Raw genomic sequence first — 25093 nt, 5'->3', positions numbered from 1 at the left:
GCACCAGCTGAATTCGGCTCAAATTGCTTTAAAATTATCCGAGCTTTGCTGACAATAACCCAGATTTTGTGTGGGAGCCGCCTTTTGTAAAGAGAAGAGGGGTTTCAAACATTTCCCCTTCTCCAAAACTCCCGCATGCAGAATTTGGTTCGATTTGCTCGAAAACAACCCAAATTATGCTGACAGACAGACAACATCCATTTTTAGAAGAAGAAGAAGGCAAAACGTAGAACTCAATCAAAACACAAAGAAGAAGAAGGAAACAAAAATGTTGAAAAAAGAGTTTAGGAAGATTCTTCCTAAAAGAACAGTTTGAAATACAGCTTCATCTGTCGTCTATCTTTGCTGCTAGCTACCTTGGGCTGTCATCGTGCTGTCATCGTCATTGACTGGTGAAGTTGTTCGGCCCAAAAGAAAGAAAATCAGCAAACTCTCCAGCTCGTCGTGATTAGCAGCAGTTGCATTTATGGTGCGAAAATGCGACCCTTGCGACGCTAACGGCGTAACTGATTCGGTGTGATTCCACGGTGTGTTAGTTGCGAGCGTAGTAAAATGGGTCTGTTTGCGAGCAGACAAAATGCGACCGTCGAGGAGACGGACGCATTGAGCCTGAACCATCTCTACAAGTATCCACCCCGTTCGGGTAAGTGTGTCCCGTCGTGTGCCAAATTCGCCATCACCCAGATTGTCCACTCACAACCAACAGGGAACTACTTCGGAACGCATTTCATTATGGGTGGCGAACGGTTCGATACGCCACAGCCAGAAGCGTATCTTTTCGGGGAGAATGCAGATCTGAACTTCCTGGGCTCCAAACCTACGCCAGTGAGTTGGAACGACGGGGCGCCACATGGGGCCTTTATTTGATTAACCAGTTTGGTGGTGTTCCCTTTTTGCAGTTTCCCTATCCACCGCCCCAGGCAACGGAACCTACGAAAACTCTCAAAAGCTTGGTCAACATCCGCAAAGAATCGGTCCGGTTCGTGAAGGTGGCCGAAGGCGGCAACGGTGGCAAACCGGTTCTGGCCAACAGCACCGCGGTCACGGCGACCAACGTAACTGGCAGTGTTCTCGGCGAGCCACCGGGAAAAGCGGCCGTTGGCGTCAGCAATGGGTACAATATCGAGTTCGTGTTCGACGCCGATTACGCCTGCCTGATCACGATCTACTACTTCTGCATCGAGGACATTGGCCCGAACGGGCTGAGTTACTTGTCGCGCGAATCGGCCCTCTCCTCCGAAACGTTTCACTTTCAGCGCGGCGTCAACCAACTGTTTTCGGCCCCGCATCACGTCGTTTATCCGGCGCTGTACGCGGAGGACGAGTTAACGTACGGCGTCGACAAGGACACGTTGCCCGTCGTGATCCACTGTGTGGTGGGCGACGGAACGGTCGCTACGACGGGGGACGACGCGAGCACCAGTCGGCAGTCGCACGCCACGATCTGCGTGATCGACCATCACTCCGACGGAACGTACGCGCTGCGTGCGCTGAAGCAGAAAATCTTCGTCGATGGCCTCTGCTATCTGCTGCAGGAAATCTATGGTATCGAAAACAAGCTGACCAGCAAGTCGATAACCGACGAGGAGACGGAAGACAATGGTAGCGAGTGTGTGATCTGCATGTGTGACACGCGGGACACGCTCATCCTTCCGTGCCGCCACCTGTGTCTGTGCAACTCGTGCGCCGACTCACTGCGCTATCAGGCCAACAACTGTCCGATCTGTCGAGCCCCGTTCCGGGCGCTGCTGCAGATCCGAGCGGTGCAGAAAGACGCAACGGCGGGCAGCGGATTAACCGCCGGTAGCGGTGGCACGCCGGCCACGCAGAACTCAACCGATGTAAGTGAACTGATGGCGGTGCAATTTTACAGTTTTACGGTTAAAAAGGCATCGCTTAAAACGGTTAAAAGGGCATCGCTTAGTGATAAGCGCCCATTTAGATAAGCACAGCGTTAATCTGCCCAATTTCGGGTGATAACTGTTGGTCACATATTTGCATTTTCTTTGTCCACTAAATCTCACTCTGTGCTTCTCTTTATGGCGCGACTTCGACAGGGTGCTGATAATATTCCGCCTGGATACAAGACCATATCACTGATCGAGGCACTGAACGGACCGGTGGTGTCAACGAAAGCCACCAGCAGCGACAACAATGGTGCCGCAACGGAAAATGGAAGCGATGGCAATCGGGTACGTGGGTCGGGTTATCGGGTCATGGTAGAAAGGTTTAAGATCGTCGGTTTTTTTTGGCACAGAACACCGAAAATGGATACGGTTTCCGGGGCAAGCTTTCCAAATCGTCTACCGAACACAGCAGCAATGGTGAGCTCGCCAACGGTAACGTTGTCTCGGAGAAACCGACCGCCGTGGGCACGGAAGTACGGATGCATTTGCTTGCCACTTCTGATGGCGATAGTGGAGCTGGTGGTGCTGCTGCCGACGGCACTGGAATGACGGTTTCCGCCTCCAATCCGCCCACTGTTCCGACGAAAAAAGAGCTTCTCTCCAAGCATTCGCCGCTGATGCAGCGAGCGCCCGTCAGCAAGGACAAGAATCCCCGGGAAAAGGGTAGCCTTTATCGGATCGCTGCCAATGCTAACTGTGGCGGCGGCATTGGCAACAATAACGCTGGCAAAACGGCCAAACTACCGTCGGACAAAGCGATCGGTTTCCATCTGGTGCACGAGAAAATAGCAACCAACACGGGACCACTGCCCGGCCTGAAGCTGGCCGATTTGACGGAAAACGACGATGATAGCGATGCCGACAAGTTGGCGCCCTTGCTGCGCAAGTCGGGCAGCTACGAAACGAAAAAACACCCGGACAGCAGTGCCATGAAGAAGCTGCTGACTGGGGCCAGTGGGGCCAACCTCGGGGGCAACGATGGCGTCGGCGTAGGGAACGAGAAGATTGCATCGGCCGTCATCACGGAGCTGTTGAAGGGCGCGATACTCGGTGACGGTGGTGACGGGCTTGGAGGCGAAAGTAACGGCATAGCCGGGGTGGACAACCCCGGTAGGGGAGAGGGCACTAGAACTGGTGGCATAATCTCGATCGTGGCGGACGATTCAGAAGATTACTACACACCGGAGGATCCGCCCGCGACCAGTCCGCTAAAGGCGATGGACGACGAGTTGCCCCGTGAGCTTGCGGCGGGACGCAAGCAGCTGCTGTCGGCCACCGGCGGTGCCGTTCCACCGCCACCGTCGGCACTGTCCGTGCTTAAGGAAGAATCGTCACAGCAGGGCTCACTGCCGGACAGTCCGATCAGTGGCAACTCGCAAACATCCACACGAAGCTCGAGCGACAGCTACTCGTCCAGTTCCAGCACGCGGCAGCTGCTCTCATCCGGTGCCGTGCCGAACGATACTCCAACCCACGCGCTTAGTTCGGTCGATTCCACCACCAATGGGCACAGCGTCGTCTCGAAGATTGCCGAGTGCAGCATGGAGAGTGATTAAGTCGAGACGCAGCGTCTATGCGGTAGGTGTCGAGTTGCTTTCCGTTGTACACCTCCATTAACTGTCGTTTTCTCCACGTTTGTTTCAGATACGAATGGATTCCGTTGATTGTTTTCCCGAATTCCCCCGGCAGTAGTTTGTGAAAGCCACAAAAGAAATCTACCGCCCCAGTTTAGCGAACGAGAGCGCCGCGCGGCACGGACCAAACTTCTTCGGCGTATGGGTTTGTGAGCCGCATGTTTCCTGTATTACAATTCGTGCCCCGTTTCGTTGACCCCCTTTGAAAGGTGCCCACCACCGCGGTCATGCTTGCCCGAGGTGGATCACGCCTGTAGCTAGGTTTAGGTTCTACAGTTTTGGCCCCATCACACCCGTGTTTCTACCGATACGCGCGTAGATTGACGTTTGATATAAAGAAAACTGTGGCTCTGTTAGCTGTAATAAAATATTATTTTCATATTCAAAAACCACGGATCGGTTGCATATTCTATTGCTGTTGGTTCGTACTTGATCACGAGGCTGTCATCAGATCGTAAATGGAAAGCAAGAGGCGAAACCTTGAAACTCATCCCCTTAATGGTTTTATTCATAAGCCATCGCACCGATTGCATCATCCTGCGAATATATCGAAAACACCATACATGGCATTGTTGATCGTGCGTGTGATCATGCGTCCAAATTTCTGTGAACGAATGGCAAACGGTGCAACAATATTTCACTTCCACAACAACAGTACTTACACTTACCAACTTTTGTCGTCTCAGCTTCAGTGGTGAGGCTTCAGTATGCTCTATCGCGAGAATAAGCACGAGCAATAGAACCACCAAACAGTGCAGAAGCAGCACCTTTCTCTGTAACCGCCACATTACTCGTGGCCGGAATAATCATCCAACAAACGATCAGCAAGTACCTATCGTTGATGGATCCACGCACTCGAATGGTGATCAGTTAGTGGGTTGAAGCATTTAAAAGGTCGACTTCAAGCGTTTGGTTCCCTTCGGCCACTTCGGAAGGGAAAGGGTAGTAGCTCCACAAGCGCCTAGCATTTCTTGAACACACACGCATCACGCAGATACCACGAAGGCATACATTGCGTTGAATTCAAACATTTCAATGCAATTCCCACCGATGGTTGTGGCCAACAGACAGCTCAACATAAGCAGTGCAATTGCATTGAACAAAGATATCCGATAAGCTTGCAATCTTATTTGGACGTTACTGTAAGCCGCAAATCAGGTTAAAGGTGAAGGAAACTAAACACACCCCCGGAATGTCGCAAAAGGAAAACTTTCCAGTGATCAGGCCGCGCAGCACTCCGAGCAGCTTCAGTAACAATGGCGGAAAGTGACCTAGATGATGAATGGGGGGAATCGAAGTGCATCTAGTTCCGTTGGCATTGCACATCGATGGGAAGCAAGAGAAACAAATAGCATTGTCTAGTCGATGGAGAGTTAGTGAATTAAATTCACTACAAACCAGAGCAGTGAACTCGGAACCAATTGAAAGAAACTGTCTCGTTTGAAACCCATCGGTGGGAGGTTTTTTATGTCCATTTTTCGGCTTCATTTCATTTATTGCGTACTGTATTGTATTGTTGTTTGTGTAGAGAGTTGCATTCACAAGAAATTTCGTCAACAAGTACAGTTTATTAATTACTTTACTCTTATTATAGTGATAATAATAATTTAACATGTTACGTACTATTTTTGTTTGCGTGTTCGTACTCGTATATCCATTGTGTCAGCATAGTGTAGTCGTTTAGTCGTTGCTTACGATAAACTGAATTGGTATTCCCATAGAGCACCGGGGGAATTGGCAGAGATTCATCTCAACCTTCTGCTGCTTCTAACGGTGATGGGTGACAGAGTAAAACTGATTTGTTCTGGTGTTGCTTGAGTTTCTAGGCGCGCTACTTGTCTACGGTATTTCCTGCTTTCGCTAATTGCTTCTATGTTTAAAATTGTATCCTCTGGCATGGTGTGGAAAAACACAAACGGAAAAGAGCCAGCAAGAACTTATAACGCTTCTTTGTATAACGTGCCTCCATCTGCCCCTTATTCATAGTTTCTTTGCCGTTAGAGAGGTATATTGCTAAATGATTAAACAAAATTTAACTACAGCACATCTAAGGAATGTAACACTGTTGCATGTAATGTTTCTTTTCAATCGTAATCAATGACTTAAAACTACGTACATCAAAACAAAGCTTATCATCTCACGGGTGATTTATAGTATGGCAGTAACAAAATCGCGAAAGGAGAAATTAGCCAAAGCACACATGCCACGGGTTTCCACTGAAAAATGACTTGGTGTCGATTTTTTGTCTTTTAAACTAGATTATTTAATTAAAAATTAATAACAATTTCACTCCCAGAAACGGATGAACAAGCGAGCGAGTCTCTGTCCTCACAGAACACTCCGAAAGCATGCGATATATCTTACGCCGCACCATTCCAACAACAGCGCCGATATAGACCGTGTTTATCTTTTGCTTTTGTACTACACAACCTACTGCTGTCCATAAAATAGTATCTTTTGTCGTATTTTGTTTGTACGGAAGGGTTTAAAATATTGACCTAACATTTCCGGGAGCACACTGCCGCTTACTTTACACCCACAGACATGTTTTCATTCCTCAAAGCCTTTCTTTCACTACGGATTATGGCAACGTTCGCGTTGGCAATCGGTATAAGCATGAAATTAACCAATAGTAGTATAATTATGTAAATCAATGTACAATTTGTTGGTAGCATAAACTAAACCTCACGCGATCGTGGTTAACAACTGCAAATTGTTGCTGGTCGTATTGAGAGCTCCGAGGAAGAAGCTGCACAAACTTAGTTCTGAATTGACACCTTCAATACTGGGATTTTGAAACTGTTTTTTCACCCAACGTCATTCTAAACACTAACCCCTGTAAAGAGTATGGGTTTTTTTGCGCGAATAGTTTCTTAAATTGACTGAGCAAATAATGAGAAGAGTGGTAAAACATTATCAAAATACGTTGTCGGTAGTAGTTCGGCTGGATTTAAAGGGACGTGAACTCACCGGATCTACAAAGTCGTGTACGTTGTGCCGTGCGCCTACGATTAGCTGATGTATTTACGATAAGTCTATAGATGTTGAGGAATTTAGTGGGATTTATCAATTCTAGATTCAATTTGAGAGCGGCCATATGGCAGCTGAGAGGTGTGAATTACTTTTATTAGGAAGTTTATCTTCCTTACCCTACCTTTCTTTGTCTCTCTCCTCATGATTTCTGTCCCATTTTTTCCCTGTCAACGAAAATTCAATCACAGCAAAAACTACGTCGACAAGCTTTTGGTGCAAATCTCAATAATTCATAATTGACAACAGTTTATCTGTGTTTAAATTTAAATGGTAAGTGTTTATCGTCTTTTTTCGTCGTTTGAGCAAATACGAGGCCTTCTCGGTTTACTAGGATACATGACCTGCTGTGTTCGATTAACTACACGCTATCTGAGCGAATGGTGAATGTTGCGATGATATGAGGCAAGCTGAATACATTTTTAATTCAAATCATTCGTTTATCGCTCACTCTGGTTTCTTTTAGTCGGCGACAGAAGCCAATTGTAATGATATGATGGTTCAATTTGTGATGAATCTATTCTCAATCAGCGTGATTAGTTCAGTGCCCATGCCACACCGAGCGTTTAATTGCTGTTGTAGAAGCTCTGTAAAGTTCTGTGATCTACGGGATATATATAATACTTTATTGTTTATTTTATATTATTGATACTATAGTTTTGCTGTAATAGTATAAGTCGTACTTAGGCAGGTAAAGTGTTGTCAGTACGAACGTTGTAGAATATAGTCACTTCCATTATCTCATTATCGTCATCTATGTACTGTTGAACCCTAACTGATTCTCATCACCTTAGTCGTTTAAAAGTCTTAACAAACGAAAACAAAAGGATTATTAAAAGAATTGTAAAAATAGGGCACGGAAACTAGAAGAATACGTCGATGAACAATTTTGGAACCAATGCGTAAAGTTCGGTCAACCGCGGTCCGTGTTACTAATTGTTGCAACGTTCGTGTAAACCTTCCCTTTATGATATCTTTGAGTACGCGATATAAATCTAAGATGCAAACCGATGTAGGATCGGTCGTTGCTATCCAGGAAAGGGTTGTTGGTCGCTGCAAAGCGTCTCTTGATTAGATAGGAAACCGTCTGATGGCAGTACTAAAGAGTGATTGCCCATACGCTCAGTACACGCAGCAGTAGATGGCGAAATTAGCAAGCTGCCGAAGAGAACGTTTCTGGTAACATTCTGATAGTTTTTACAAAATCTATGTTTGTGTATAAAAACGAGTTAGACTATCATCTCGATGCTAGTTCGGCAGAAACGCCTCAGGTTCAAGTTCATATTACGAGCACCTCATGTTAAATGTTTCAGAACAGGTTTTTGTTAATGACTTCTGAGTGAAAACAGGTTTTGTTTCTAACATCTTTCGATAAAAGCCCGCAGAATAATGCTTTAGAATTGTGGTTTCAGTGCCACTGATTAGTGGCATCTTTGGAAAATTTAGTACCAGTATTCTAGCAACAGTATCAATTTGCACCGACAACTGCTGTATGGAACATACATTTACATCACTGGACACGGGATGTTGAACACAGAACGAAGGGCTAAAAGTGGTTTCTTCAATCAAAAATATGAAGATTCATCCTCATTTTTCATCTGCTCATAAAACTGAAATACTTCGCTGGCAGACAAATCCTGTGGCAATATTTATGGTACCAAACGTAAAGGAAAAACATTTGTATAAATAGTTTCTATCTAATCAATGAGCTTGCTATCGACAGCAAATGGCACATTGATGGTATGTGAGTGCCTGGAAGAACGAGTTACGAGGCTTTCTAATGTACACTCGCAATTACACGCTACACGGTCGCTTCATGAACCAGAAAGCTCTTTCGCTAGTAATCTGTTGGTTAAGAGATGCGATGCACTGAGTGTTACAGCTCCGGTTGGAAAGATTTCTACGACACGGACGGAAAGTCAACTGATATTCGTTTTCGTTCACCGGAGCATCTAGCGGGCCGAATGTTGCGATTCTTAGGTGAAGTAATTCTCACGCTGCTGATACAGAGGGAGCGGTTCCGCCGGAGAGTCGGTATCATAGTCTTCCAGATCAGATTCGTAGTGATCCTTTTCCTCGGCCGATTTGCTGTTGCTGATCGTGCTGTTGTAAGCATTACTTTTCCGCTTTATCTTCGACGGAAGCACCGCTGACGAATTTTCTGAACATTTTTATCACCAAACAAAAACGAAAAGAATAATGGAAACGGGACTTCAGATGGGAAGCAATTGTGAAAAGTTGACTGCGAATGACGCGTTTGCATGCTTGGAACAAATTAGCCAATTTCGTAACAAAGAGAACCGTAATGAACGACATGCAATATCATTTTAGGAAAGTTATGACACCGCTCTATGATTGTGCCGTGTCTGGGACTAATCCTCTATTAGTCCCAAAAGCTCTGCATGAGATGATCGTGTACGTGTCATTGTATGATTTATGAATGATTTTAGTAACTCGCATCGCGGGCACACGTTACACACAACACCCTTCCAATTTAATTGAATCTCTTGCCAATTTGATGAACATTTACTTTTCGTCAAATGGCAGAAAACATACAACCTGTTAAAGGTTTTTATCGATTTTCATACCCATTGTCTGTTAATAGAGGTCCCCAACATGGTTTTATTTCAGTTTATCCAAAGAAACGATACAAACCTGCACGCTCGTCGGTGGAAGTAAAGTTGGCCAGCTTTTGATCCTCTTCATGAATGTGTTTTAGATTATTGTAGAACGGAAACGGATTTGTGTGTGTTGGCAGGAAATGGATTAAAAGTGTTTCTTCAGTGGCATAGACATGAGAGAATCATATGGGACGAAGTACTTGATGCCTAATAGTATTCATTGTAACGACGAATGGTGATGTCGGTGAAAGCGTTTGCACACAAACTATATATCATGGATCACGGTGCATTCGGAAGGATCCAGTGCATTACGTTCAGAACGAAACAGATCAGTGCGCACACGTTTGCGTAACACAACAAAGGCAATGCAAGAACAAGCAGCTCTATCTACTTTTGTGCATTAGTTGCTGAATGATGACTGGGGTTGCCTAAAATAAATAAAAAAAACAAAAAAGAACTCAAAAACATAACATAACAAAAACATAATGCATAGTGAAGGATGCACGAACAACATAGGAACTAGAACAGCTAAAACAAATTATAAGAATGCAAGCTTACGTTAAAATGCTAATGATCGATTTACGCTGCGACTTTGTACTTTTCAATAAAACATTTAGTTTTTGATAGGTTTATATGTTAAAAATTAAAATGTTTCAACTTTAAATCTTGATAATAGGTCATAATAGTAAGGTAGCAACACAAATGTGAAATTGAATTTGTGCAATATTAAGTTATCTTTTGCTTACTACACACTGAGTACAACTACATTAATATCAATGACAGAGACTATTCTAGTATTTAGTAGTAGCCAGGGAGTTCGCTGAGAACCAAAGGCAAACATGGTCACACGGAATTCCCCGGTACAATCAACCAAAAGAAAACGCCAGCCGCCAGAGCTCACCTGCAACTATTTTACTCATCTGCATAACCTGTTGCGCAAGGATCTGATTCAATTGGATGAGATGTTCGCGCTGTTTCTTTTCCGCATTCTGTTCTGTGTTTGGGCCAGATTCCTAGATCGCACAAATATGGAGAGAAAATAAACATCACCACAATAAGAAAAAATCCAGCAAACATTCGGGGACTTACGTTCGCTCCAGCTCCACCGATCGGTGTGTCGGACAGCATCTTTTTGATCGCTTCCACCTTCTCCTGGCGTCGTTTCTTCTCCTCCGGTGACAACTCGGGCGTCTGCTCGGGAACGTAGCGTTCCGGGATGAGAATTTTGCTCGGCGCTGCCAGTAGCTTATCGATCGTGTGCTCGGATATCTTCTCCCTTGGTCCCAGTGCCGAGCGCACTACATCTGGGGCATTCGAGCGTGGACGTATGGTCACCTCGAGATCGACGTCATCTCTAGCACGCCAATTGACATTCTGCAAAAGGGAGATGAAATGAAATTTCCTTGACGAAGATTACGCCACACGCGTCCGGATAGACGTACATTTTTGTTCATATCGTTTTCGCTGTGCATCAGTTCTATCGATTTCGCGTTCACGTGATGGGGAGCGGTGTGATGGCGACGCTTGTCCTTCGGTACTGCCCGCCGTTGGCGGTTCTGACTTTCGGCACGCTGCCTTTGCAATGCCTGCAGCTGCTGTTCCTGCTGTATCTGTGCGGTGGTGGTGGTGGTACTGCTTCCTCTCTTCGCCTCGCCGCTGCTACTTCCCGAATCACTACCGACAGCCTCTACGCCCGCCGCAGTGCCTCCCGTGGCCATCTCGTTGATGATCTGTTTGGCGGCCTCACTTTGAAACACGGGCCCGTGTTCGGCATCTGCGTTCGTTAGGCTTTGAATAGATTCCGCCGTTTTAAGCTTCAAGCCTAGCGCTGTTGGCATTTCGTTCGATGCAGTCGCATAATGCTGTTGCTGATTCGGTGGTTGCTGTGGCTGATAATGGTATCTAGCCGATGCTAAGGAAGGTGATTCATCTCCCACTTCGGCCCCACCATTGATGCCATATTTCGACTGCAACGTTGGCTCAAAGTGACCCGTGTACAGATCCGCCTGGCGATCGATCAACGACACCGGATAGCTGTTACCGTTCGCTGACGCTACGACACTGCTGTAGAAATCGCTCATAAGACTACTTCCATCCATGGACGTAGTGACACGGGGGTCATGGTTCTGTACGTACATTTCATGCGTCTCGTAGCCGCGAGGCAACGATTTGGATCGCTGATAGTCTTCCATCAACTGTGCCTCCTCTTCGAGCACCTGATCCAAACTGAGCGCCAGGTTCCGATCATTCTTCTCTTTGTCTCGCATTCGCCGCTCGGATTCACGTTTCACTATGCGAACCGTTTTTATTTCCTGCTTGTCCGCTGCGTTCACCCCATAGCTGTAGGTCCCACCGGTTCCACCGTACAGTTCATCCATTGATGCGTCCCCACCGTCGGCGGGTTTGGCCGTATTGGGTAGGAACAGGCTTTGCATCTCATCATCGATCGTCAGCACACTCGAGTTCGACGATGACATGGTCCGACTGTGGCTACCATCCTTGCTGATGGCATAATCGAGGTCGGTTTCAACCCAAGAGGACGAGTAGCTGCGTTTGTGCTTCGATTTCGAGGACTGATCCTCACGCATCTGTTGCTCGTGGTGATGCTTTTCGTCGGTCTGCGAACGATCCGACGCAGGTGTGTTCAGATCGCCGTACGAAGTTAGTTGACGAACGGCTTGGCCTAGCTCTTGTCGCTGACGCTGCATATCGCCGACGAGCAGTTTGGCACGCTTCAGTTCGGACTCGAGGACCGCCGTCACCGAACCGGTAACATACTGACCGCTACCATCGACAATTGCCGCGGAGTCGTACACAGAGTGCATCGAGCGATGTTCACGCGTAGCTTGCAGCTTTTGCCGCAGAACTAGCAGCTCCTGTTCGAGGCGAGCGTTAGTCGAGACGGTTTTCTCCAGTTTCTACACAAGAAGCAACAAAAACATTGAGTCTGTGCTGTCGACAACGAGGCGAGATAAAAAATTGCAACAACTTACCTTTGAATTAGCCGCCAGCAGCTGATGAACGCGCGAAAGCTCTCGTTCCAATGTGTGCTGCTGTTGTCGAGCAGAGTCCATTGCCACCGGGACACCTCCTTCACGGCACAAAATCCTTGTTTTCAGAGTGGCAAGCGCTTTCTCCAGATTTTCCTTATCTCGCTGCAACGCCTGCAGTGTTCCCGATTCCTCCTGCATCAATTTATCGATCTGATACAGCTGCTGAACCTTTGACTGACACAGTGGTAAAAACATATTATTAGCACTCATGGACGATGCTGTCTCTTTCAAGAGCAACCTTCGAAGCTTACCTGCAATTCCGCATGGTTCGGGCTGGTTCGATCCCACTGACGCTGCTCTTCCTGCAACAAACGGCGTTCCTGCATACGCTGGTTAAACTCCAGACGATCCAGGGTGGCCGATTCGGGTGACTGGAGCTGGCTTTTACCACCGGCCGTCGGCCCACGGTATAAGCTTCCGAGCTTAACCATGTTATCGACCAGATTGATCAAGGGTTTTTCCTTCTCATATTGCTTCTCCAGCTCAATCAGCTGCTGTTTCAGGGACTCCAGTCTCACTAAACTGTCTGCCTTTCGATCACCTTCGGCAGTGCGGGCAAGATTCTGGTTGGTTAGGAATGATACAGACATTACAATTGACTTCCAGACCAAACGTATCAGAAGCTAACGTTGAACAACATGTTTTCCCAGTCACCGCTTTTTTTTCCTATGTTAGTGAAGCTGACAATATTAAATTTTAGTCCGTACAAGCCTGCCACCAAGTATTATTATCATTTTCCTAGTGCATTGGAATATGTAGTGCATTGCCCATCTCTTTTGATGTTAGAAAAATTGTTATTTCGGATAATGTTAGCACAGTAAACGTAATGGATCGATGTAAACCAAACCACAAAGGACTTAAACACATTAAAAAACGTAGGATAAAACAATTAACCTGTAGTTCGTGAATGTTTGTGCAGCATTGCTCTATCGCTCGAGCCGTTTGAGTGTTTTGTCGTCGCAGTTGAATTAAGAGAAGTATCAATTCTTCATGCGTCCGATTTAACAGATCGCCGGCGGAAACATCCAATGGCTGTGAAATATTCATCATTCGTTGTACAACGCAATCATCATCCGTTTTCATCATAACACAATGGTTTTACACCCAACAAAATGGAACCGACAATTCGACGATTTCGAATGATTCCCGGTTTTTCCTAGAAAATAAAATGCTTCCCCTAAGACAAGAAACTCTAAGCGCTTACCTTCAATTCCGGTCGTTTGTTGGATGCACCAGCGTTATGAGGATCATTCAGGTAACTTCCGCCATCATCACGAGCTCCACCACCTCGAACGTTGGTACTACTGCTCATCCATTTATTATCAGCCCCGTGCATCCCTATCGGTGTTTGCGGTGACGCATCCAGCTGCTGGTCCTGCATCGTCGCCAGACTCCGATCGATGTCCTGCAGTTGGTAGTGCTGTTGCAGGTTCAGCTCTTGGGCCCGTTGCAGTTGCGCTTGCGTGTACAAATCGTGCGTCGACTCGAAGCTGATGTCCGGCCGAACATATCTGTCGTCTGGGAAGTACTCGGCAGTCAGTAACGCTGTCGAAAGGCCTTCGTAGTAGCCACCGTCACCCGGAGTTCCCTTACCCTGCTGGACGTGGCCCTGATAAATCGGATCCGATGGATCCGGTTTGACGGTGAGCGGTACCTTCGGAATGTTGAACACGTTGCGCACCGAGATGGAAGCTTAAAGCAGAGAAACAATGGAAATAACAAAAAACCAAAAACGGCACAAGGCACAAAAAACACAAGAGAAAAGAAAACCATTGATTAGATTTGTGCTTATCGATTAAGTTTTGTGATCGATAAAAGTTAAACATCCGCGGGAGCATATATCACACATTACGGTTTTCGTTCTACGTAAAGATCGTGCTTCATACTACACACAGAACACACGTGGGTCGAATCATGTACAAATGCTTAGATACATTTTGTTTTACTTTGTTTGTTTTACAGATTATATTTACACACTCTTGAAATGATTATGCTACAGATCTTCCTCATAAAAAGGCCCAGAACGATTAGGTTCTTTCATTGACACTGACTCAATTTGGCACCAATTGCATTTTGCACCTAACTCTACCCTGATTCAACGTGATTTTCTTGCACTACTTACACAGCTATGGGATGGTATCACCTATGCACGGCAATGGCATGGCAACGAATCATGACAAGCTCGGATGTGGGCTTACGGGCTAAATGCTGTCTATTATTTACCTCTGTTCAACTTGTTACGCTGTCACCTTTGGCGTACAATTCCCGAACGCATATCCTGAGATCATGGTTCTACCTTGTGGCAAAAGATTCATTACGTCCGTGGCGCAACTTTCCGTCCTCGCCAGCGTTGCCGTTCTCAGTATCATCGTTTCTAAGTTTGCCACCATCATTGGTATGGCTGCGACCGGAGCTAGTAGCAACCGGTAACGTATTGATCCGAGTCTGATTATTTAATGAAACATCTCTCAGCTTGGTGAACGCACCAACATTGTCGGAGTGCTTGGCGTTATGCAATGAGCCAGATACGGAAGCATCCGTTTGATTGTCCGATGGGTAAACTTTCTTGTACGGCGGGTTCGTGTCCACCGACGGAGCAGAGCTACCACAACCACCGATTCCCTCGCGAGGTCTGGTAATGCTGCTTGCCGTGCTACTACCACTGTTGACCAACCCGCTAGACATTAGATCCCACTGACGGATGGTTTCCCGATTGATGTCGTAACGGTTCATCTCGTCGCGTAACACTTCGTACACATCCTCCGTTTCGCGGCCACTGCTCGCCAAACATCGTCCATCGCGAATGATCGCCCGTGAACTGGACGAGCCGTCGTTGGCCAACTGCACGTACACATCGTCTCCATCTATTTCGTCGTTGTTGGGCGCGCGGCCACCACTTTCACCCGGACAAGGCAGCCCTGGAGGTGGTCCTGTAGCATTAGCCGCTGCACCGATGGCAGGTCGCAGCATTTGCTGCTTCCCTACACTACTGCTCGAGGGTTCCCCTCCGGCACTGCTGGAACCGCAAAGCGGTACAGTTTTGGTGGAACTGCCTTCGTTCACATACGTCACATCTCGACGGTTTATTTTCACCATCGGTTTCTTCATCTCAGCAGCCGTTATTCCGTTGTCTGTTGCAGCCTGGACACTGGATTCGCTGGGAGCGTAACCATCACGCTGCTGCTGCTGCTGATTGATCTTTTTTGCCATCCGAACCACCGACGATGCTGCTACACCGGCCGCTGTGGACGAGCGAATCGTACCGAGGTGATCAAGGTTGTCCATCGATTTGGCGTGAATGTGCGATACGCGTCGTAGGTTGTCACGCCACAGGTGATCCTCCTCCCACAGCTGATCGCCGGAGGAAATCGCTCCCGAGGACACGAGCAACTGTTGCAGGATGCTGGTGCTGCCATCGTTGCAGCCTACTACGCTCACCGTGCCCGTGGAAAGCCGATTACTCGACGAAGCGCTGCTCCGTCGGTCCAAAGTCGATGTCGATCCACACGCACCAGCGGCACCGGTTGCTAACGAAGCGGCGATCGTTTTATTGACATCTTTTTGCCCTATCCGATCAGATTCGTACAAGTTTTTACGATCAATATCGGCGTGCTTCTCTGTGGCAGATGCATCCAGCAGCAGATTGGCCGTCTTCAATGTGTTCAGCGGGTTGTGAATGTGAAAGATGCCCGTCGTCTGCTTTCGCAGCCCACCGGGATCCCGCTGGTTGTTGAGCGTATCTCCCGCACCCATCGATCGATTGGCGGCAGCGGACGTGGCTCGCGAACTAGCGTTGCTACCGCAACTGCGATCGTTGCTCGCGGCTCGTTGATGAACCGGGTGGTTCGGTGCCTGATGATCATTTTCCTCGGCCCGTGCCATCTGCAAATCGGAGTAATAATAAGGAGCACACTCCGAAGACAGTGTACTGTTGTTCCGGCTGTGCTGCGGCATGGTTGCCTCCGTCGGAGTGATCGTTAGGTTCGACTGCTGTGAACGATCGTAGTCGAAGCGAACCGTACACGAACTCCGCTGGTCAAGATCCATGGCAGACGAGAGCGATGCAGTGTCTACCGCGGCCAGCTCCAGGCTGTGGCCCTCGGGCACCGTGCTCAGGTACTCGGACTGACAGCGCGCATCGTGCAGCGACAGATTCTTCTCTCTCAGCGGACTCAGAATGGTGGTGGTCGGCGAGTTTTCCACGCTGCGCCCAGATTCCGACGATCGAGCATGCTGCAGCAGCGGTCCCATGATGGCGACGTTTTCATAGTAAATGCTATTGTCGTGACCGTTCGACGACAGTGCCATTAGCTCGTCCGGAGCGTTCATGTAGCGATTGAATTGCGTTTCGAGCACATTGCTGTCTATGCCGCTCGTACAAAACTCTCCGGAACCGCTGTCAAGGGCCAGTTCGATTGGACAGTTGATCGAACTACCTGATATCGGACGCCGCTTGTTTCGCACGGACACATCCATGCACGACCGACTCCGCCACTCGATGGAACCGCTCGTTTCCGAGAGCGTGATCGAGCTGCGTACCGACGAGCTGTCGAATCGTCCGCCACCGACAGCACTACTGCCGCCGCCACTACCTTCCATCCTCAAGGCACTCTCTCGGAGAAGCTCGTACTCGGACGATGCATTCGACACCCCGTCGTAACGATCCAGAACGATCGAGGGTGAACCGTTGCCCGGTTGCTTCGCCAGCACGAACCCACCATTTCCGCCACCGCTTAAAATGCCTTGCGAGCCGCTCCGGAGGCTGGATCGGTTTGAAGAAATACTTCCGCTCTCCCTGCGCGAGTACTGCAAACCGCCCATAAACGGCGCACCAGCCGCTGCGGCACTTCCGATCACGAGACTTTGCACCGATTGCCGTTTTTCGGTTTGCGCATGGTTCTTGATCAGATCGATCGCCTCATTCGAGCGAAACTTCTCCCGTATCCCGTGCTCGGTTATTCTTCTCAGACCCGGGTCTACGCCTCTGCCCGGCCCACCAAATAACCCTGCCACCATGCCACCGTCACCGTCGGTTTCGTCGAGCGGAAGCGAGCTGATCGGTATCGGTGGTGGTGACATGATTTCACTATCGGAACTGTCCAGCAACGTATCAAACCCGGCACCATCCTTACCCCCACCCGGTCCACCGATCGAGGCTCCGCTTCCGCTGCTGGCCCCCAGATAGTACGACGCCGGCCGGAACGTGTCGGACAGACTGAAACGGGATCGGGCATCTGTTTTGCCGGAGCTATGCACCGCTGGTGAACCGGCCGCCGTTTTTGGTTCTTTTGCCGCGCCATCACCCGATTTTTTCTTCCGTTTCTCCTCCACAATCCGATCACCAGCACGGTCCGAGTCCGTGTCGCTGTCGTCACTCTTGCTGGACTGCATCAATATGTCAGGCCAGTTCTTATCCTTCTTTTTCTTTTTCCCAATACCGCCGCCACCGCCAACACAGAAGCCACCCTTCGAAGTCGGTTTCGTTCGTCCCAAGGTCCCCGTGGTTTTGTCCCCGTGGCCATCGGTGTTTGGTGGTTTCTTCAACGAACCCAACGTTTCGTCCGGCTTGTCACCTCCACTCAACAGATCATCGCCCGGTTTGGCGGTGCTACTGTGTAACTGGGACAGCTCCATGTACAGTGGCTCTGAGTCGAGTGTTGCCCGATGCGCTTCAAGGTCTATTAAATCAGCGTCCTTCCGTCCACTGCCAGCAGCGGAACCAGCGATGGTCCCCCACGAGCCGGCCGTCGTTGTGGTCGGTGGAACCATGATCATCTCGTACGTGGTTCCTCGTGCATCCTCGGCAAACACACTCTTCCCCAACGATCCCTTGGTCATCTCGATGTAGGTGCTTTCGTCGTGAACATTACACATTTGCATCTCGTTGCCACTCTTCTGTATCGAGTCGAGAATGTCCATTGCCGTGAGGCTTTCGCAGGGTCTTAGTTTGCCGCCGCCCTCCAAAGCGTTCGTGTCCTGGTTGACCTGGGCACGAGTGGCCGAAAGTGTAGTAAAGCTGGCGGCACCGATGAGACTTTTACGCGGCGTCATCGGCATGTAGTGTCCTTCCAGTATCTGCAAAGTCAGATCATCGTCGAGCTCCTCTTCTGTGACGGAACACGCGGATGCTTCCGCTGTCGCTGACTGTTCCGGTTCAGCTTGTAGCAACGCTTCGTCAAGATCTTCATCCGTGTACTCAAAAATCCCATCGGTGTCCTCGTCCTCGTCATCGCCGTGGTGCTTCGCAGTATCACTTCCAGCGCACTCACTAACGTGGACGGCGGTTCCAGTGTCCGGAAGTTTTTCGTTCACTTTCCCCGGCTGCGGTGGTCTGAGCGAGGAGCTACCAACTTCGCCACCACTCAGTGCCTTCAAACTCATCGACATGATTTGCTGGTACACCGGCACGTAAGCCTGGGAAGTGCCCTGTTTGCCGTCTTCACTGTTGCCAGTACCATTACCGTTAATACTACTACTGTTACCGTGATTAATACTTGTGTTATCCTTTCGACTACTATTCACATGGCTATCAACAACAGTCGTGTCGTGTTCCGCGCGACTGCCATCAACCGGTGAGGCCTTCCGTAGCCGCCGCTCCTTCTTATCTTCGTCCCTTCCCGCCCTGCGTCCCACGGCTGGGGATTTGATAAAACTGTTTTCATACACATTGGCATCCACGCTCAGATTGGGGCTCACGTTGCCACTCGCGTGGTTCACTAGACTATCCTCATACGGTTCCTCTTCGTTTGCTTCGACTTCCTGAACCTTCTGCTCCTGCTCCTCCTCCGGTTGGTCCTCGCTCATTACAACTTGTGCCTGCCTGCCGCTGGACGTGTCGTCCAGCTTCTCGTGCTTACCGCCGCCCTCCAGGCTCATTCTTTTCAACATCATTTTAATGCTCCCATCATCACCATCATCATCACCGCCACCGATGTCGGAGTAGGTTTGCGTTAATGCGTGCATCCTATCAGTGCTGTTTGGGCCCGCGTCAGCGGCCTTATGGACGGGGTGTTGTGTTAGAGTGTGCCGTGCGTCTGCTACCCCGTGGGAAGCGGTACTAACGAGTGGGGATGACCTTCCTGCCGGCGCAAAATTTCTTCCATCTAATATAATACACGAAAACACATACATACGGCAGGGTATGAGATGAGCGTTGTCAACATGTGTTTGGTTTTTCGGTTTTTGGTTACTGCAACCGTTTGCCACCAAGGACCGGGCGCAGACCGCATTTGAGTGGTGAAAGTTAAGTTGCCTAGTGGGTCCGGATAACGAACCGACACCGAACACTACTGCTACTACTAGTAGTAGGGGACTAGAGAGGAGTCAGTAGAGTTGAGTCACGTTTGAGAGAAGAGAGAGACCTGCACATTACGACCAAAAAAAAGCCCCACACAGCCACAGACTAGTGTGTCACCGGAACCTGAGGTTAAAAAGATTTACAAGACCACAATTGATATTATTGATAACGGTTTCGGTTACCCAATCTGCTTCACGCGAAGGCAAAGCAAACGGGATGTGCAGAAGAACTAGAGAGGTAATAGGTTTTTTGGTAGTATATGGTTTAATGGAAAGTGGTAGTATTAGAGAGTAGTAGTCTAAATTACACTAACAGGGATCCACGCTCGGGGGGCCATTGATTGGCCATTTGTTTGTTTTCATATCAATTTCACCGGTCCTAGAGATGCAGGATTTGCTTTTTAATACTGGACTCTCTTCATACAGATGAAGGGGCCTTTGTTTGTGTGTGACAGCAACAGAACACCATTTGTTTGAACCTCTTTCCGTTCGATCGTCCGTTCGCGAAGGTTTTACGTTGGCAGGAAGGTCTCACAGTTGCTCAATTTTGTACATCCAACGATGAGGCAATGCTTGAATTTATACAACACACCTGGGCAGCGTCCACAGCACACACACAACAAAACACAACGCCCAACAGCAGACTTTTCTTCGACTAAAACGCACCCAGCAGTGTGCAGCAACCCACGCGGTGGGGTGTAAGAAAGGTACAAGAACAACACGCCTATCGGGTCAGCATTTCAAACTAGTTCCACTGTCCAACTTACTTTACATAATGCTGCTTATTAAAACCAAACAAAAAAAAGAGCTATAGAAACAACCAAATCGATCGATCGCTATTCCTATCACAGCACAACAACAACAACAACAACATTGCTGGAAGTACAGTTTACTAAGCAAATCCAGAACATACTAAGAAGGGAAGGTGAGCGGTAAAAGAATGGTGTACCAAAGGTTAAGTAAAATGAAGAAATTCGATAAAGAAGTACAAAAGACCGCATACAAACAGAAGAATGGAAATGGAAAATGTAAACTCTTAACAGTTCGTTAAGTATTTGGAACTAAACAAACGCAAAGAGTTTCTCGCAAGCACCGAAAACGGCCAATTCGATTAATCGAACGATTAAAGGCATGCATAATTTTTGGAGAAACACGAGCCGGTTTCGTCTAACAAGCACAGCTAGCTAGTTGAAAAAGCCTGCAGGAAAGGACGACAAAGGACAGCCCCGAAAGCGCGAAAGGAAGGATGCAACGGGATAATAACACTAACACTAAAAGAGAAAGGAAAGGAAACATAAACGACACGCAACAAAACGGTACAGCGAACAGCAAATACTGGAAAATCAGTGAGGTAGTAAGTGGACTAAACTAAACTCAGTGTTAACGCGTGAGAAAAGTGAGTGGACAGAGCGATTTGCTTGGTGTGGGGGAAGAGAGGGTAGAAAGGAGCCTTCGCGACACCTACCTTCATCGTCCGACGAGTAGCTGGTGTAGTCACCGTTCAGTTTCATCTCACTGCCGTACGCGCCGCCCTGGGTCACGTTGGTCGAGCTAGAATGGTGCCCGACTACGACGGCACCACCAGCGCCAATGCGCGAAAGATCACCGATCGACTGCCGATCGTATGCGGATGGTACCGGTGCAGTTCCGTAGTACTCCGCTCGCAGCATTCCATCGCTACCGTCAATCTTTACCCCGTACAGATCGCCGTGTCGTCGGCCGTCGCCGAGCAGCGATTCGGCCGAAGCCATCGAAGCCGCCTGCTGGCTGGTGATCTTTTTGGTCAGCGGTGACTGCAGCATGCGCTGTTTCCACTCCAGCAACCGTTTCATCGATTCCTCTCGCTTTCGCTCGCCATCGCGCAGCGACGCATCTTCCTCCTTCCGTGGCAACCGAGCACTGGCCGAGCGCGCAAACTGTTCCTGCTGCTGCTGGACCGCATTGGCCGGTTTCTTGAGACTCTGCACCGAAGGTCGGCCGCCGCCGCCGCCGCGATCGCTCGTCGACGGTCGGGGCATGCTCTGCGACCCTTCCGCCGGGTGGTGGTACTCGTCAGCGTTGTTGTTACTCAAAGGTTGGGGCTGCTGTTGGGGAGCGGTAAAAATTTTCCCACTCGCACTCCGGTACAACCCATCGCGTGGCATCGTTCCACCTCCTGCAAATAATCCTGCAAAACCATAAACGATAGTGAGCACGGTTGCACACGCGACAGACGCGGCGCGGGCGATACCTTGCATGTCGTCGGATCGTTGCTTTCGGGAAACCGCCCCTTTGTTCGCTCGCTGCAAATAGGACGCACTCTGGAGGCGCATCTTTTCCGCATAGCTCGCCTCGGAGTAGTAGTAGTGGTCGGGCGTGCGGTTGATGTCGAGACTGGACTTGGGCCGCGGGGTTCGGTGTGGATTCGGTTGCTCGTCGTTGGCGTGATTGCGACCGGTGCCATGGTTCAAGGGATGTCTCGCTTCGTAGTCTAGAAAATCGGCCGAATGTGGTCGCGGTATGCTCGGCGGTACCGGTCGGGAACGCATGTGCACACTATGCTGCTGCTGCTGCTGCTGGTGCTCGGGAGTCATCGCTACATTCTGGACCTGGAGGGGAAACAGAGAACAGTATAATGCAAGTGAAAAACTAAAACCCAACACGGCTTTTCGTAATCAATATTACCTCAAACTGGTTGCCATTGTAGGGCGCGTTAGTGACGTACGGTTGAAAGACTCCGGCAGTATAACGCTGAGGACTCGATGGCCGCTTGTAGACGCCACCCGTAACAGCCTCCAACGGTGCAGCACCATTCGCGGGCAGTGATTTCGAAAGCATGGTCAAGTTGTAGATGTCCTCATAGTCCGACATGTGCTTCGGGTCGACGGCAGAGTTCGGTGGTCCGTACGTGTCCGGTGTGCGACGATCGCTGTTCGGATAAAGGAATGGATTCGTGCCCGGGCCACTGGTACCGCCACGCATGATTTGCCCGTGCAAAGGGGACGAATGCATTCCGAGAGCAGCCTGCTGTGCGGATTGTTGTTTACTGGCATTAAGTTGGGATTGTTGTTGCTGCTGTTGTTGCTGCTGTTGCTGCTCGATAAGCTTCTGGATGTAGAGATCACGCTCAATACGCTTCGGATCTCCATAAATTGCGTTCGCCGTGAGAAGCGTTGGTGCGATACGCGACGGATGTCCCGGTGGAAATTGTACCGAAGCCAGCAAGTGTTGTTGTTGTGGTTTTTGTTGCTGTTGCTGGTGCTGCTGCTGCTGTTGTTGCATCATTTGCTCGTACCGATCGTGTATGATTGCATGGTCCGGGCTGGGCGAAGAGTAGCCTGCATCGTTTACACGCCTCGGTTTCGGTGGCGCATTCGCGTACAGGGGTTGTGGCAGAGACATACCGTCACTGTTGGTTCCTGGGCCACCACCACCACTGCTGCCACTACTGCCACTACCTCCAGCGGTTGCCTGTCCGTGGCCCACCTTGGCGTTCTCGCTCGAACTGCCCGATTGGCCTCCGCCGCCACCGCCGCCGGTGTTTCCACTGGACGAGTCACTCGATAGTGCGTTTGCGCCGGTTTCCATCTCACCGCCAACCCCTGGACCAACGACGACGCCCTGCATCATCATCGTGGCCAGCGTTAGGGCGCGCACCCACTGGCTCATGGACTCTCCGTTTTCCGCCGCAAACACAAACGTGCGCATATTGGCATGCTCGCACTTGAACGCAAACTTGCGGTAGATTTTGTCCTCGGGAAAGCAGGCCGACACCCGGTAGGAAGGTAACAGCACCGTGCCGAGCAGTTTCTCCTCCTCCGGGCTTTTGTAGTAGTACAGGACGTACTCGGACAGGACGAACCAGCGGCGGCGCCAAACTTTCAGCCCATCCGAACCCTGCTTGTACAGCCAGCCCGACAGGGCCACGGGTGCGTTGGCTGGGCGCTTCGTGACCGGAGACTTGAGCGTGTGCTGCTGGCCACTGCCGCTCCCACCGCCACTACTACGCTTCCGCTCGATGGCATCGTGCGATGGAGAGGAGAGCGTATCGGATGGTGACGGTTTCATCTGGCTCTGGCCTTGCTGGTGCTGGTGCTGCTGTTGCGCGGCGCCCGCACCACCGAGCACCATCGAGCTTATCTGGGTCTGACACGCTTGGTTCACCACCTGGCCGGGAATGTTTTGCTGAATGATTATCTCCCCGTTGGCCCCGGCCAGCGGTGAAACGACACCCGCAAAGCCACCGGTGCTCTTCTGGTACAGCGATTCCTCTTCGGGCGGGCCGTGATAAGTGGGACCGTGGGAACGCATCAGCTTATCACTTTCCCCGCCGGCCGGCTGGCAATGGTTCATGAGGTTTAAACTGGATGGCGGCACGTTGCGGTTCTGGCTGTTGCCAGGGTAACGTTGCTGTTGGTGGTGCTGCTGCTGTTTCAAAGTGTGCTGTGCTTTTTGGGCGGACTGTTTCGCCTGCTGCTGCTGTTGCACGTGCTTCTGCAGCGACTGTTGCTGCTGCGGTTGTTGCTGCTGCTGCTGCTGTTGTTGTTGGTGGATTTGCTGTTGCTGCTGCTGATGCTGTATTTGTTGCTGATGCTGTTGGGACAGGTTTTGCAGCAAATTTTGCTTCAGGTGATAGTTCGGCACCGGTGGATTCAGTTGCTGACGGAGCGCGAATGTTTGCTGCTGATGTGCAATCGCTTCGGTGGCCGTTTTGATCTGCTGTTGAATCTTTTCCCGCTGCAACTGTTGGAACTGGAGCTCCAGCTTTGACATCGCAGACGCACCGCCCCCTGGTCCGCTGCTGCTGGTCACCGAGTGCGGTGTGCCGACGGGGGCAGCACCGCGCACCAGGGGAGCCGTCTGGTACAACCGCTCCCGTTCGCCGCTACTCGAGGGGGAACTGACCCGCTGCAGGTGCTGCTGCTGCTGCTGCTGGTCGAATCCATAATTGCTACCACCGATGGTATTGTTGCTGCGGTACTGCTGCTGCTGCTGCTGCGGATGAAAGTGCGGGTGAAGGAGATGGGACTGACCGCCGGCTCCTCCACCGCTGTTCGAGGACAGTTCGCCTCCATCGGTCGCACCGTACATGGCGCCACTCGTCGCGCTCAGCGATGATTTGGGGCTTCCGGTGGAATACGGTGACCGCAGTGCGGGATGCTGGGCAAAGTTGGCCGCGTACGCCTGATATTGGTGAGATGCCGCCACGTTTCCCGAGCCACCCGGGCCTCCCACGAACCGACCGACGGCCAATGTTGTCCCCCCACCGGCGGTCCCATAATCATAGCCTCCGGGTGGTGGTTGCTGGAAGCCCGGTGCCTTCAGCTGTGGCATCGGTGCCAGGTGCGAGTTGGCTTGCTGCAGCTGTTGTAGCTTTTTACTTTCCATCGTCGTGAAAGTGGGCGGATCAATCCTGCGGGGTAAAGAAGAGTGCAAAACTGTAAGTGCGAACGTTGACTACAGGCTACAGCAACGAAACGTTGCAGGAACTGATAGAATGTATTTTTTTATAACCCCCCGAATGACCAACCCATGCCTTACCAATCCCACAGTTGCCACAGACAGCTAAACAT

At 49.8% G+C, this 25093-nt stretch overlaps 2 protein-coding genes across 2 annotated transcripts; one reads left to right on the top strand and one right to left on the bottom strand.

The window, feature by feature from the left end:
• Positions 1–420: 420 nt before the first annotated feature.
• On the top strand, positions 421–3885 carry LOC128277459 (E3 ubiquitin ligase RNF157). The gene is made up of 6 exons (XM_053015914.1): positions 421–643; positions 707–825; positions 900–1841; positions 2058–2192; positions 2258–3485; positions 3552–3885. Exons 1-5 carry the CDS (start codon positions 553–555, stop codon positions 3461–3463), a joined length of 2493 nt encoding a protein of 830 aa, XP_052871874.1. The 5' UTR covers positions 421–552; the 3' UTR covers positions 3464–3485; positions 3552–3885.
• Positions 3886–9522: 5637 nt separating this feature from the next.
• Positions 9523–25093, bottom strand: LOC128266898 (uncharacterized). Its single transcript, XM_053003687.1, has 13 exons — positions 25062–25093; positions 23649–24933; positions 22206–23609; positions 21772–22129; positions 21007–21708; positions 13450–13937; positions 13140–13277; positions 12497–12808; positions 12186–12419; positions 10635–12110; positions 10282–10566; positions 10094–10205; positions 9523–9620 (listed from the first exon to the last, which is right to left on the bottom strand). Exons 1-13 carry the CDS (start codon positions 25091–25093, stop codon positions 9580–9582), a joined length of 6867 nt encoding a protein of 2288 aa, XP_052859647.1. The 3' UTR covers positions 9523–9579.

Source organism: Anopheles cruzii, chromosome 2 (assembly GCF_943734635.1).
Source record: "Anopheles cruzii chromosome 2, idAnoCruzAS_RS32_06, whole genome shotgun sequence".
Taxonomy (NCBI): Eukaryota; Metazoa; Arthropoda; class Insecta; order Diptera; family Culicidae; genus Anopheles; species Anopheles cruzii.
This window is presented reverse-complemented; position numbering and strand designations above follow the sequence as displayed.